This window comes from Ostrea edulis, chromosome 2, assembly GCF_947568905.1.
Source record: "Ostrea edulis chromosome 2, xbOstEdul1.1, whole genome shotgun sequence".
NCBI lineage: Eukaryota > Metazoa > Mollusca > Bivalvia > Ostreida > Ostreidae > Ostrea > Ostrea edulis.
The window spans coordinates 40,002,883-40,019,934 of record NC_079165.1 but is presented as its reverse complement, the minus strand read 5'-3'; the positions used below and the strand labels follow the sequence as shown (position 1 = coordinate 40,019,934).

At 34.9% G+C, this 17,052-nt stretch overlaps 1 protein-coding gene across 1 annotated transcript in view; it reads left to right on the top strand.

Moving 5' to 3' along the window:
- The window catches only part of LOC125679404 (uncharacterized), a 21,063-nt gene extending 4,011 nt beyond the window's left edge, over nucleotides 1-17,052 (top strand). Inside the window, exons 2-4 of the mRNA XM_048918629.2 lie at nucleotides 6,366-6,474; nucleotides 11,251-11,357; nucleotides 16,670-17,052. Coding sequence (XP_048774586.1) covers nucleotides 6,366-6,474; nucleotides 11,251-11,357; nucleotides 16,670-16,743 — 290 coding nt within the window. The 3' untranslated portion in view covers nucleotides 16,744-17,052. The remainder of the gene's footprint in view (nucleotides 1-6,365; nucleotides 6,475-11,250; nucleotides 11,358-16,669) is intronic.

Genomic DNA, 17,052 nt, shown 5'->3' with positions numbered 1-17,052 from the left:
GTATGTTGATCATGTTTCTGTAAATCTAAAAAGAAATAGGAATGAGCAGAGCCGGATCCAGGAATTGCGGTTACGGGGGGGGGGGGGGGGGGGGGCACTTTATGAGGCTGAGGAGCGCCTTGAGGCCCACGCCCCGGAAGCTCCTGGATTTTACAGATTTTATAGGGCTTGAAATATGTCTCCTATTTAAGTCATTTGTACTATTTTCTATCATTTTTGATAAGGTGAAATTAGTAAAATGACGCAATTTTTAAGGTTTTGGGGGGAAATTAAGTTCTCCCAATAAAGTAATTCAAGAAATCAAAAGATTTTGTTATTTATTTCTCCGAGAGTGGAAGAAATTATTGCTTCTTTTATTGTTTAGTACATTTTGCTAAACAAGATACCACGATTTACCTTAAATTTGAAAATTTTAGGGAGGAGGGGTGTCGGCTGCGCCCCCTTAAATCCGCCACTGATGAGAATTGGAGATACCTATAATCAAATTACGGCAAAATATCTTAAGTGCAACTATGCATCTAATGCCACTAGCGACACACAGCGTGCCAGCAGTGCACCACAACCTCTCTTAACATTAAAAATTAAACAATCGCGACATAGGGTGTAAGTAGGGGCGGGAGTATGATAGGAGATCAAAGTTTGATACACAGGAAATCAATTATAACAAATTATTTTCAAGATTACCAGGACCACAAATACAAACGTGTGTGTCTATTTGTCTGAAGCTTGAATGACAGGTGGTAGGGCTGTCATATTTCATACTTGTATTCCTTGTGACAAAACCCAAAGCTTTTTTTACCTTGTGATCTTGACCTTGAAGTTTGACCTAGTTTTAAGAAATCATAACATAATATGTTGTGCGGTGTGACCGTTGAGACGAACGAAGCCTAGTAACATCTTGCAACATGACATACAGACATTTTATTCGCCTCTTCATTTAACGCGGGAAATATAACGCGGTGGATGTAAACAGTTATATTGTGACGTCATATTAGCTGGAGTGTTTTTCTTCTCTCAAATCAAGCAAAAACAAAACGTTTGAAACTCTGAGAAAGCTTGTCTGGAATTTAAAAACGTTTATGATACTTTCTAAACAATCTAATTAATAAAAGAATTGGCTTCATGACCATGACCTGACCTAGGGTGTGTTAAATTTACCTAGAGAAGCCATTGTGCTAAAATAAACTTAATACACAGCACAACCAGCCACAAGACATCTGACCTACTACCCGAATTGAATAGTGATCTTAACCTAATATCTGAATAGACCAGTAGGTGTGTCGAAGCTTAACTGGCTGCCCTGTAATCCCTCATAGGCTGCTTAGCAGCTGCAATGACAAGAGTGATACAAGTTTAATATTTATTAATTGGATCAGAAACAGGATGCAAATTTACATATATGGTGGAAAGGGTCGCATGCAAACTTTTTGTGGGGAACTGGGGAGGCGGCCAGTGTGCCAGTTTGACTACCAAAGTAGGGGCAATACAGGGGGCTCTATGTGGACATAGGTGCCCAAACCTGAACGAGTCCCCACGTTCTAAGGGAGGTAGAGATATCTGCGCATCTCACCGGTCTCCTGTGTGCTACCTGGTTTAATTAGCAAGTGCGGAGCAAGCTTGTAGACCCTCCTACAGTTGTCGCAACATGCACCAGCCTGTAGCATCCCCTCCCTCAGTAGGAAGTGGATGTGGCCCCAGCTATGAACTAGCTGAGAGCCCCACGAATTAAACTTTAGCAACTTATGCAAGAAATTAGTATTTTCTATGAATATTCACTGACCCTTGACCTAGTTTCATGGTCGTCTGGAGGGTACACGTGGAATACCTGCCCCCTGCTGTAGTAGTAGGTGGGAGGAGAGCCGGTTTTGGTGCAGAATTAGTGATCAACTACCCCAACGCACTCCCCAGTCCCGAACCCCCCTAGAAAGATGCGACAATTAAGAAAGAAAAATTGCCCACATTAGTGCATGTAGTAGTTTGACAGCATCCTGGAGACAACTGGCATCGATCTGAAAACAAGCATATTATCGATGGTGACATGGAAAGGAATCTGGAAAATAAAGAACAAAGCAGCAGCACACGTAAACACAAATCAATTCGATGATACAAGAAAATGGGTTGGGTGAGTGGGTATTTTTCACAATGTGTTTAATCTAAGGTTTTAGCAGAATGAAAAGTTAACTCGTTCCCCGTTAGGCGGAATTTAATTGTGGACTATTTGATATTTATCAAATAATCTTGATTATTTTAATTACGGGATTGTCAATGGAGTATACTGCACATTCTCTCACCATCTGAGAGCGCGTTACGCAAGCTTCACGTACAGTGCGAGGAGCGTACGGAACTCTGGGTAGAGAATGTATACCTCAGTGACGGCGACATTTTTTCAGAAGCATTATGGGTAATACTCATCTTTTTTTTCAGCTGATGAAGAGCAAATCACGTGACTCATATGTGTAATCATTAGAGCGAGCTCGTTGCTCTATTTAAGATGGAGCTTTTACATTTTGTAGACATTTCTTATGATAAGACCTTCATTTTGTATGATGATCTATGACCTTCAATCGGATCACGCGCTCGTCCTTTTCCGTAACCGGTTACGGAAATAACCGAGTAGTTACGATAGTTATGACCTTGTGACTTTTACCTACTCCAAAACAGCAAGCTAAGGTCATGTTAATCATATTGGTTAATCATATTGGTGTTTTGTGGATTCAAGTTCGGTTATGCTGTGACCCTTTAGGGCTAGATTGGAGCCACGATATGGGGTAAAAATATTTCATGGGAACAAAGATGACAAAAAATCGTTTAAAACTCACAATCACTGAACAACTGCAGAGCAACTCAGATGAGTGATGTGGCCCATGTGGCTCTTACTTGTAAGTAGTAATGAATGGTAAGACTCCATGTAGCAAATGATAATAAATATCTTTTATGTTGTTTCTTATTTCCTTTATATGTCAAGAATTAATGCTAATCAATTTTAAAGTCAACCAACCCTCTAACCCCCCACTTTGAAAAACAATGATACATGCCTATAATCTTGAGTCAGAGTGACCATTTCGAAATTGATTAATACTATGAAGTGATGCTCTTTCCTGACCAGTAGAGGATTGATGGTTGAGGTCTTGTACACATCCGGATATTCTGATCTGTGAAAGCCAGAGTTAATCTCTGATATAGAATTCTTAGTCTCTCCTCAAGTAATACCAGATTCAACTGGATCGATAAATTGTAGTCAGAAATGGATGAAATCAGATGATTTATTCTTGTAATCTTTTATATTTTTTTTACACGAAAATGGATTTGCAAATGGCAATGCAGGATATGTAGACAGTAGATATTGCTCTGTTCAATAAATTAACACTTCCATTTTATGTTGCTTGATACTAGAGAAAAGTTTTGGTATGGTGTTATATCTAATCACTAGAGAAAAATAAGTTTTTATACCATTTTCAAACTGAACACAAGATATCCTTGCATGAAGGCGACTTAAGTTTTTCAAGTACATAATTTTTAAAATACTGTACAAGCCAAGGAGTTATTCAAATTTGTTTCTCTGGTGTCATTGCGAGGCCACAGTGAGGTTAAATCTTTATGTGGGGAGATACAACTATGTACGTGAGTGGTGTGACTTAAGGACCTCTTATATACATGGATCATGTACATGTATTATTGCAGTTTGATGCGTTACAAGTTTCGATCTAGCTGCAATAATGTAGCCCTCTCCGATTATTTTTTTAGAGAGGGCTACAACTTCTTGGGATCTCTGTAATGATGTAAATGCGGGAGTGATTCATTCTAAATATTTGCTGACTTTCTTTACGTAAATAAAATGATATTCTATGTTTCTTAGTCAATATATAAATTTACAACCTGCAACTTACGATTTCTGAGGCTCTATTCTACCGTTTTCAACAATTTCGATATAATCCACTTTGTCGATTCATATTTGTGCGCCATTTTGACGTACTGAATTTTCAACTTCCGATTGTCAAGTTATTTGCATATGTCATATAAGGTAGTAATTACAATCAATGGACAAGTACGGAGGAGAAAGCTATTTCGTCTAAAAGGGTTTAGATTTAATAACAAGTTTAAAAGGGAACAGTAGAGCGTAAATTCTTTCTGCAACCATATGATTTTCCTTTCTTTGTTGGAGTGGTTCGAGTAACTACCTTTTCGCGCAGATTGTCAATGTTTAGGTTTTTAGCTCACCTAGCTGAAAGCTCGAGTGAGCTTTTCCGATCGCCTGTTGTCCGTCGTCTGTCCGTTTGTCTGTAAACTTTTTACATTTTCGACTTCTTCTTCAGAATCACTGGGCCAATTTCAACCAACCTTGGCCAAAAGCATCCTTGGGTGAAGGGCTTTCAAGTTTGTTCAAATGATGGGCCGTGTTCCTTTCAAAGGGGAGAAAATCACAAGAATGCAAAAATAGTGTGAGGTCATTTAAAAATCTTCTTCCAGAAAAGCTGAAATTTACATGAAAGCTTCCTGACAAAGAGCAGATTCAAGTTTGTCCAAATCATGGCCCCCGGGGGTTGGATGGGGCCACAATAGGGGATCAAAGTTTTACATGCAAATATATAGGGGGAAATCTTTAAAAATCTTCTTCTCCAGAACCACTGAGCCAGAAAAGCTGAGATTTACACGAAAGCTTCCTGACATAGTGCAGATTCAAGTTTGTTCAAATCATGCCCCCCCCCCCCCCCCTATAGGAAAAATCTTTTAAAATCTTTCAAGAACCACTAAGCCAGAAAAGCTGAGATTTACATGAAAGCTTCCTGACATAATGCAGATTCAAGTTTGTTCAAATCATGGCCCCCGGGTGTGGGATGGGGCCACAAGGGGTGATAAAAGTTTTGCATAGAAATATATAGGGAAAATCTTTAAAAATATTCTTCCAAAAAAAACTGGGTCAGGAAAGTGAAAATTTACATGAAAGCTTCCTGACGTACATGTAGTGCAGATTCAAGTTTGTTAAAATCATGACCCCCGGGGGTAAGAAGAGGCGACAATGGGGATCAATTTTTACATACATGTAGACATATATAGGAAAAATCATTAAAAATCTTCTGAAAAATCACTGGGCCAGAAAAGTTTACATTCACATGAAAGCTTCCTGAGTAAGTTGGGGTCACAATAGGGATCAAAGTTTTACATGCGAATATATAAGATTTTTTTTTAGATATAAGCCAATATGACTCAGGTGAGCGATGTGACCCATGGGCCTCTTTGTTCAGTAGATCTACCTACGAGATCTCGCGATAACAAGCATGGCGGAGCAGATGAAGAATTTTGATGCTGTACTTGTTGTTTAATGAAAAAAAACACCTTTATTAGACATGCTCAAGCGCAAAGTTGGTATTCCTTTAGATGTAAACAACATTTGGGACTAATACACGGAGCTTATTATCGGTTATTCATAAAATAATTTTGCACCATTACGGAGATCCTGCCGGTGGAATTGTAGCCCTATCCCGAAAACGTCAGAATAATAAAAATCTGATAGGGCTACATTATTGCAGCTGGTTTCGATCCAAATTGCCCTTTGACAGAAAATATTTCATTTATTATGGAATTTAGTTTTTCAGAAGATGATGATGTAAATTAACTTGTAGATATGCACCTGTGTATCGGGGGGGGGGGGGGGGGGGGGATCCCGATGTTTCTTTAGTTTTTATTTATTTATTTACTTTTCAAAAAAATTGTTGGTATTTTTATTTGTTACTTGATTTGGTGTGTAGCTGAATTCTTTTTTTTTTTTATTGCGGTATGAACAACCGAAATGAATACCGAATAGCGAAAACTGAATGATTTATAGCGAAAGTTTATAATTAACCTTGTAAAAGACACATGTTTGCGACATAATGTGTCGGAAATTTACATTCTAGCAGTTGCTTAGAAGTCTAAGTCTTCAGGAGATGGTTCATTAATTTTGTGACTATGAATTGCAGTGAAATGAATATTCCACACTTGATTAATCGGTGTATATAAAAATACCCGCCATTATTATCCGGCAATATATATATATATATATATATATATATATATATATATATATATATATATATACTGTACATATATGTATTAAATGATTATTCTCTTCAAAAAGTATATATAGTACTGTGATCAGAATATTGACTAACTGAAACAATAATCATAGTTTCTGTAAACAACAATCAAAGAAAATTGCATTGTTATTGGAAAATGAACAAATAAATGTACTCCGTAGTTGAGGAGTGGAAGATTAGTGAAGATTGGTGAGGAAAGAAAGCAAAATTAAGATACATATGACATGGTAAAAGTAATTTACTTACCGGCTTGAACATCACTCTGACATGCTTCACGTTAATGACTTCCAGGTATTACAGCTCAAAATATGCAGTGTGCCACTAAAGCCATGAGTTGCCTCACCCAATTTCAAAGTGCAATTACGGGGAAGGACCAGAACGACAAAGATGCGCTCTGCAGGTATTAAAGTTATTTTAACCTATATATAGGGCAGTAAGATGCATGTACATGTATGTTAATTTCACAACAACATCTAATGAATAAGATACAGGTATTCCAATAACATCTTAAATTTTATGCGACAATCACTTGCTAGTAATATTTTCTTATATCAGGGTCTAAAACCTTGTAATTTTTATGCGACAATCACTTGCTAGTAACATTTTCTTATATCAGGGTCTAAAACCTTGTAATTTTTATGCGACAATCACTTGCTAGTAACATTTTCTTATATCAGGGTCTAAAACCTTGTAATTTTTAGAATGTCGATTTGTTGTTGTTCTTAGATTACCTGAGTTACACGGATGGCGTATTACCATTGGTTTTCGTCCATTGTCATGCGTTGTGCATCGTCCGTTAACAATTTTACATTTTTAACTTCTTGAAAACAACAAGGTCAACTGTTGCCATAGTTGGTGTGAAGCTTCTTTAGGCTTAGAGGAATGTAAATTGTGAAATTAATTATCTTAGTTCCCCCAGGACCTCATGGGTGGAGCCAAAACTTAGAAAAAATTAAAAATATCTTTCTCTTCTCCCACATGTGTGGGAGAAAACCAAATGCATGATTATGGTGTCCATGAAGTTCTTTACCAAAATTGTGAAATGCATGACCCCTTGGTTGGGAGTTCAATCCTTAGGGTGGGACCAGTATGACCATGTATTATTGATATCTTTAAAAATCTTCTTCTCTACTCTCAGACATATGTGAGAAAAGAACTAAATACATTGTTATGATGGCCATGAAAATATCTTCCTAAATTATGAAACTCATGGCCCCAGGGTTAGGGGTGTAAACCGTAGGGTGGGGTCAATATGGCTCTCTTGTGAAGTGTATTAATCTATCTTAGAAAATCTTCTTTATTATAGATCTCGGATATGTGTGAGGAAAACCTAAATGCATGGTTATGATGACCATGAAACTCTCTACCTAAATTATGAATATGATTACCCCTGGGTTAGGGATTTAGGCTCTACGGTGGGTCAATATGGCTTTCTAGTGGAAATGTATTTAATCTTGGAAATATCTTCTTCTCCACTCTCATAGAAGTTTGAGAAAAACTAAATAAATGGATATGATGTCCATGAAGCTCTCTACATGTACCTAAATTGTGAAATTCATGACCTCTGGATCAGTGATTGACGCCCAAGGGCGAGGTCGATATTGCCATATAGTGAGATGTCTTAATCTTATAAAATATTATCTCCTTTCACATATACAGTTGTATACGAGTAAACCTAAATACATAATTATGATGTCCAGGAGACCCTTTCTCTAAGTTGTGAAAATCAGGGTTCCTGGGTTATAGGTTTAGGTTATAGGGTGGAACCAATATGGCCATATACATCTAATATGCATTAAATCTTAGAAAAAATCCTTTTTCCCCATAGTAGTGGAAGATAAACTGAATGCATGGTAATGATATCCATGAAGCCTCAATTTACATGTACACTGTATTTAAATTGCTCCTGGCCAGGTAAGGGGTCCAGACTAGGGGCGGGGCCAATATGGCTATAATTAATGAAAATGTATTAAATCTTAGAAAATCTTCTATCTTCTTCCGCAACTGAAATTTCCTTCAATCTTATGTATTGTGACAATTATTTTCGTGCATAGTGATAATGACAATACCCATGACCTTACTGGTCAGGTCATTGTAAACCTTAGGGAGGGGGAGGGGGTAACTTGGATATATGGTCATAAAGTATGTAATGTTTAAATGCTTAAGAAATCTTTTGTTCTTCTGATGTTTAATGAAAGATGAATACACATTTAGAAGCGAGGATAGATACCGCTGTCTACCAAAATTACAGATATAATCGGGGGGGGGGGGGGGGCTATTTTAAATGCTTCAAGTTTCATTTCTATTTCTATTGTAATTAAATGGAAATTGTATGCATATCTATAAAGAGTATAAAGCTGAACACACACAAAAAAACTTCATTATGAGGCTTAAATGAGAATATGAGGTCTAGGTATGAGCTAAGGTACTCAGATGGCCGTTAAGGCCTGTGGGCCTCTTGTCTTTTGAATTGACATATCGTGACGTTGATTTTCTCGGACAAAATACTTTAACATGTACATATCGACGATGAGGTGACGATATCGAATTTTCTTGAAAATACTGTCGATATCGACGATATCATAACGATATAGACATCAAATTGATTTCAAATTGTTTATCCTTGCAGTACATGTATAATTTTTGTCGATACCATTACGGCATGATAACTGCTGCCCTAACCCTCGTGCTTTTATTACCCTTCGACTGATTGTTCTAGCCCCGATACATCACGCTGATTACCTGCTCTAAGTATTGTACATCACAATGATTGATTAACCTAGCCTTGAGCATCACTATAATTGACAATCCTAAAGCTATTACATCATACTATTTATCTACATCACAATAACTGACTATCTTAACACTATTACATTACTATAACTGACTATCCTAATACTGTTACATTACTATAACTGACTATCCTAATACTATTACATCATAATAACTAACTATATTACTTCAACTGACTATCCTAATACTATTACATCATAATATTTATCTACATCACAATAACTGACTATCCTAACACTATTACATTACAATAACTGACTATCCTAATACTATTACATCATAATAACTAACTACATCACAATAACTGACTATCCTAATACTATTACATCATAATAACTAACTATATTACAATAACTGACTATCCTAATACTATTACATCATAATAACTAACTACATTACAATAACTGACTATCCTAATACTATTACATCATAATAACTAACTACATTACAATAACTGACTATCCTAATACTATTACAACATAATAGCTAACTACATCACAATAACTGACTATCCTAATACTATTACATCATAATAACTAACTATATTACAATAACTGACTATCCTAATACTATTACAACATAATAGCTAACTATATTACAATAACTGACTATCCTAATACTATTACAACATAATAGCTAACTATATTACAATAACTGACTATCCTAATACTATTACAACATAATAACTAACTATATTACAATAACTGACTATCCTAATATTATTACATCATAAAAACTAACTACATTACAATACCTGACTATCCTAATCCTATTACATCATAATAACTAACTATATTACAATAACTGACTATCCTAATACTATTACATCATAATAACTAACTATATTACAATAAATGACTATCTTAATACTATTACATCATAATAACCAAATACATCACAATAACTGACTATCCTAATACTATTACAACATAATAGCTAACTATATTACAATAACTGACTATCCTAATACTATTACAACATAATAGCTAACTACATTACAATAAGTGACTATCCTAATATTATTATACCATAATAACTGACTACATCACAATAACTGACTGCATACATGTAGCAATAACTGACTTTCCTAAATAATATTACATCATAATAACTAACTCAATCACAATAATTGACTATACTAAAGCTATTATACCATAATAACTGATTACATCACAATAACTGACTACATGCATGTAGCATTAACTGACTATCTTAATACTATTACATCATAATAACTAAATACATCACAATAACTGACTATCCTAATACTATTACATCATAATAACTATTTTACAATAACTGACTATCCTAATACTATTACATCATAATAACTAAATACATCACAATAACTGACTACCCTAAAGCTATTACATCATAATAGCTAACTACATCACAATAACTGACTATCCTAATACTATTACATCATAATAGCTAACTACATCACAATAACTGACTATCCTAACACTATTACATCATAATAACTAACTATATTACAGTAACTGACTATCCTAGCACTATTATGTCATAATGACTGACTACATCACAATAAGTGAATATCCTAACACTATTACATCACAATAATTGACTATCCTAATTCAATCGGATCACTCGCTCGTCTTTTTCCGTAACCGGTAAGAAGTTCATTTGCGGCTACGGAAATAGCCGAGTATTTACGATTGTATCCTTACAATATTTTATGTATAATGACTGACTACATCACAATATCTGACTATCCTATCACTATTATGTCATAATGACTGACTACATCTCAATACCTGACTATCCTATCACTATTATGTCATAATGACTGACTACATCTCAATAACTGACTTCCATAACACTGTCATAACATAATGACTGACTTTCCTAACACTGAAGTGACTGACCCATAACCTTCATGAATCACAATGATGGACTATCCCAACTCTCATACATCACAATAAAAACTGGAGGTTTTTAACGTCACAATGACTGACTGGAGTAACCTTGCATCACGATGATTGACAATCCCATTCTTCTTACGTCATACCTTACCGCAGAAACCATTTTACATCGCTTAGAATTACTGATTATCTTCACCTTCGCACATCACATTGAATTACTATACAAGAACTTGTACATTATAATAATTGACTATCCTAACCCTTGTATATCACAATGACTGATTGAAACGTCATGAAACCATACAAATGGTATGAATTCGTAATTGATCGGCGAAACGATATTGTCCATATTGACGGCAAATAATCGATGACGTGCGGTAGTACATGTACATTGTATGAGTGAAATCATTCAAATGATATCGACATTATATCGATGATATATCACAAATCGAAATTATATCAACGATATCATCAATATCAACATTAACTATTTTTTTCAGCGGTGTATCGAATTACTTGACATGCACAGAAAATGTATTGAAGGAATGCGGTTCACAGGACAACGATATGTTGGATAAAGCCAGGAAAGACATGGAAAAATATGAATGTGAGTTATAATTACTATATAGGGGTTTTATCACGCATGCTAAGGTATGCATGTAACTAACTGACTGTATAAACACGGTAAGAAAATGTGTACCTCTAAGTATGGAAAGCACTAGAGACGACATGGGACTACACCTGGCTGGATTTCTCATACGATAATTTCATCGTTACCATGGTTTTACTACGGAAACGTTTGTCTACACATAGAAGGATATTTGCACATTTTTGTCGAGTTTTAGTTTTGAGCAATACGATTTTTTAGTATTTCATCTATTAAGGTATTCAATGTATAATGACCATATTTCATATCTAATAAATGGATGGTGGAATTTTCGTAATCATGGTATCATTTTGAAGGGTTCATCAAATAAAAATAATCCACCATAGGAATTTTCAAAATTTTGTTTACTGCTTGATTTATTTCACCTAGAATTTGACATTGAAGTATATGGGAAAAGCATGTTTTATTACAATATTTTAAAAAGAAATTATATTTTCATACAAATATCTTGGTAGAAAGTTACATACACTTTCTCTTAATGAAAATATGAAATAAAATTAATCATTGACCACACACATTTTTAGAAAATTAGATTTTTCTAATTTTTACAAAGGGCAGACAACTCTTCCAAAAAGTCTTAAGTGCAAAAAAGTCAGCTTCTAATCATTTACCAGTCATGTGAATTTCATCTGCTTCACTTTCATCATTATTTAACAATAAACATTTATGTTGATCGAAATCCTTCAAAATTGTTCATTATCCTTTCATTATACATGGAATACCTTAAATAATATTTTATAGAATGAGATAAAAAAAAAAAAAAAAAGCCAAAGGGTTTAAATTACTCCTGCCCTGAGCTAAAATTTCATGTCATGCACAAGCACTTATAAATCTCTCTCTCCCTCCTTGTAAGAATTCTTCCAAGCTAAAAATCAAGACTGTGTCCATTGAGTTGAACAAAAAAGCTGTCCTTTATTAATGCAAAGCAATACAAAAATCAATACTAAAGCCTATTATTGTTGTTATGTCCAATGCCCTAGAGATGGAAGATCGGGAAACATGTTCGTTAGGTCTTCCTGTTTGACTGCGAGAATTATATTGCTTTTGTCTCTTTGTCTGTCTGTAACTTTATCCTTGGTCATAACTTTAAGATTATACAAGTCAGAGACTTCACACTAATACTTGGCGAAGTGAGTGATCACAGCCATGTCAATGATAAAGGCCAAGGTAATTCATCTAAAAAGATGGGTATTTTGAAGTAGATGAAACGAAAGGTGAATGTTATGGATTGATAAATGTCAAGGTCATTTTTAAAAAATCAAATGCCACCACAGGCATAGTTTTTCATAAACACATCTCGTTTTTATAAACTTTCATTAACTGAATTTATATATCATCATATGACAGGACTTAACGAGTTGATTAAGACACTTGATGGAAGAGTCCACTTTAGAAACCTAGAGTTGGTGCAGATGATCCTGTTCTTTCTACTGTTTAAACAAGACCCGTTTATAAAACGTATGCCTCTTTCCCCGAGTTGAAATCTAGGTTTAGAAAACTTGGTGTTTGACCTGAAAACCATGAGGGGTCATCTACAAATGATAATTACTTTGCTGATGAAGTTTGATGACAATTTAGAAGTTCTTGAGTTTCTATTGGACAACAATCGCTGTGTTTGTCCTTTACGACCTGTAGAAATTATCCCTTGCTCATTATCAACCTGTCTTGGATAATGAAAATCATGGATCAAATGGTTATCTAGTAATTAATATATGCATGAATCCACGACCTTTATTTTTTGACATGACATTCAATATTATTCACACCATTGCAATGATGGGCCAATGCTGGAATTTACTTTTCTCTTGGGTGGGCGATTTCCACATGTATGACCTTTTGTTTGTGTCAGATGAGGCTAGCCAAAATTTAAATTAGCATTGACTCAACAAAAAGGAATATGAATTAATCTACTACATGTAGTTAGATTTGTTGTGATTCCTTATGGCCGGGATTCATGCATCTGATTATCGCAATTCACCTTTGAATTAGAATGCTTTACCCGATATTGTATTGCGTTGTGTGACGACACAATTGAATGAGACGATTGAACAGTTTGAATGACATGTTTGATGTAATACAACAAGAGTTTTCATTGGCCGATTACAGCCCACCCACTTTCTTGAGCGGATTCAGTGTAGCTGGAGAACTATTGCTCTCTGAAAAGATCCACCTCTTATAAAAACCTTCGATTTACGGGTCACAAAAAGCTGCGGATGGTTGAGGCCTGATATCGGTGTATTCTTGTGTTCCTGTCTCATAAACTCAATATTAGAAAAATCTGAACATATTTTCCTACTATATACTTGTGTCCAAACATACCTTCAAATATTCATTAAAGTCACACACGACCCGAAAACTCGCAGCTTCAAATGATTTCGTTTGTTGACGTAGCCATGTTAGGTAGCCGGTCAATTCGAACTCTTTTGCTATTGGTATCTATTCATAAAATTGGTTGTAAGTTATGTATTCGCTCTTCAGTTATTAACAACACGAATAATTAATAGACATTAAAACATATAGTTTTTGTAAAGGTAAAATAAGCTCTTGATTAACGAAAATGCTACATAAGCCCATTAGATGGAGACCGGCTGGCGCGGCCGCCCATGACTAATGAAAGCTGCATTGTCGTGAGTTTAGCTATTTGAATAATTATCATTTAATGGGACTGGGATGGTATATTATTTAAACTATTTAACTAAAATATTGGTGGGGTATTAGTACACATCGAGACGCTATTGTGCCAGTATGGAAATGAACCGGGATTCGAATTGACTAGCTACCTAACATGGCTACGTCTACGAACGAAATCATCAAAAGCTGTGATCGAGTTTTTGGGTCGTATGGGGCTTTACATATTTGAAGGTATGTTTGGCCACAAGTATAGTAGGAAAATATGTTAGGATTTTTTTAAATATTAAATTTATGAAACAACACAAGAATGCAACTTTTTTTCTTTCTTCCTTTGAAGTTTTTTTTTTCATCTAGCATCTGGCCGTCATGTTTTCAAATGCTGACTACTCCCGTATAAGGGAATTTGGGCGGACTTATACATATGGACCAATGAGAGTTTCTGTTGCATTTCGCAATTGTATTACAAACGGATTCAATTGTGTCGTCACACAACGCAATACTATATCGGCCAAAGCGTTCTAATTCAAAGGTGAATTGCGATAACTATATGCTTTGATTTCACTCCTATACATGGATTTATTACATTTTCAACAGTGTAATACTATAATTTATTCATTGAGTAAATATGATATTTCCACTAGTGAAAAAAAGAGTTATTTTTCAATGTACTGAAAATAACAACCGATTGTGACATGTTAACTGACTGTAACGTTATTTTGTGTATATATTATACATCCTTTAAGATTTGAAATAAATATGTTCTAAAACCAAAGAAAATATGATAAACAGAAAATTCAATGCTTTATACGTGCATGTGGGATTTATTTCACTCGAAAGACAGGATTTACTTTTATACATTCACTTGTGCTTCGCATTTGTGAAAATACTTTTTAAAAAAATCCATTTTACTCGTGAAATAAACTCCATATCAAACTACAAAGCATTGAATATCTTCTATATATTCATTTTCACAGTTTATGAAGAAATTTATTTTCACTCCCTTAACAGATCCCAAAAACTATGTAAATATACAGCTCCGACTGAATTTACTCTATATTCATTTTCACGTGTCATTGTACGTGAAAATTGTAACTGCAGCGAAAATAAAATTATACACAGTGTATTCCCAACTTTTAAAAGATTTTAAAAGTAATAGAGATGAAAAAAAATTAAAGTGGATAATTTGAATCGCTGTGGCTAACGGAATATCATATATATCATATAATTACATGTAGCTTGTCTTATTATCGTGTAAATATTTTTAGCACATGTTGTGGACGGTTATACAGATGCAAAGTTTTTATTTGTATTGTAAGGGTATAGAGTACATGTAGGGCCTCTGATAAATGATTGTTTGTGCATTGTTTAACATACCTCTTGAGAATACAGTCCACTCCACTTATATTGAAGTCGGTTATATTGATAGACTATCTGTTATATTGAAGTTAAAATAAATATTTGTGTAGTTGAGCATTGGTTATATTGAACTTTGGATATAATGAATAATTCAGGTCGGTCCCCTGAATTTCATTACATCCGGAGTAGACTGTATTTCACTTAAGTGGAGACGTCACCATTGCCAGTGAAGGGCTGCAGAATTTAAGCATATGCTCTGTGCTTACAGCCATTGAGCAGGGAGGGGTCTTTATCGTTCCACACCTGCTGTGACACGGGGGCTCGGTTTTTGCGGTTTCATCCGAAAGACCGCCGAATTTAGTCGCCTCTTACTACAAACAAGGGGTACTGATGATATCTATTGGGGGTGGGCACAATTGGAATTTAATGTTTTGCATGAGAAATGGCAGTAGTTCAGGTGAGTAATATGGCCCGTGGGACTTCTGTCTACTTCTTCCCAGAACTTTGCTTTAATTTCTTGGGGGGGGGGGATCAAATTTAAATTTGATTTTTCTTCTATTTGAACAGTCAAACTTTGAGTAAAACCTCTGACTCAAGTCCAAGTTTCGAGTTCAGTTCTTTTTAAACAATCCAGGCCAGTCGATAATTTTTCAACATAGCACAAATCTTAGGTGAAGGGAATTCAACTTTGTTCAAATATAAAGCCATCTCTATTTCAAGGGGTGATAATTGGGTATATAAATTGATATGACCGAAGTGAGCGATGAAATCCACGGGTCACTTCTTGTGAATATTTCCTATCTTGTATGTCGAAACATTAAAACGTTTCAATTATTCGAATTATAGGGAGGATAAGTTCAGCATCTTAAATCGTTATCTTTAATTTTAAAGGATTCTTGAAAAATGATAGAGAGATATAAAGATAGTTTATTGCCAAATGATGGGATCTTACGGGCATAAACATGTATAAAAACTGCTTGATCGGTGACTAAAGGTACCAAGGGACGATGCATAGGGAACATATAATCATAAATATCATTATACGCATACACCTCTCATTCATGAAAATGTAATTCAGGAAAAGATGAACAGATTTGTTCCACCTCGAACCAAAAGTTGGGGTTCAAGATTATTGATACATTTGTAATCACCAAAAAGAAAAAAGAGAATAAAACCTTAATGTGTATGTACAGTCCATATTCAGTGAGTTAGAATTAATATGCTACAATGTCATTTAAAAATCGTGTTGTTGTTTTTTTCTTCAGGTTCTGGAGCAGGGCTTCCCGTGATCAGCATGTTATGTCTTGTAGTGGCCGCGCTCTTCCATGTGATATATTAACATTTTGACATGCTTACTATTTTTAATCACCAGTAAAGTATAGTTCAGTAACATGCCTCCAACATTTAAGTTTATGTTGTAGAATTCATACTTATAAAGTGTGAATTTTTTTTTTTATAGATATGCAATTATCCATCAATTTACACAGATATGATAAGAAATGTATCATTTTTAAGCTTTCAATTTGATGTAAATTCATATTTTACATGTATACATTGCGATTTTTATGCGTTATCGATTACCTCAACTTCGTATCTATGAGCATTAGTGTAAACCCGAGTCTTCCTAATAAAAGATACAAAAGAGAAA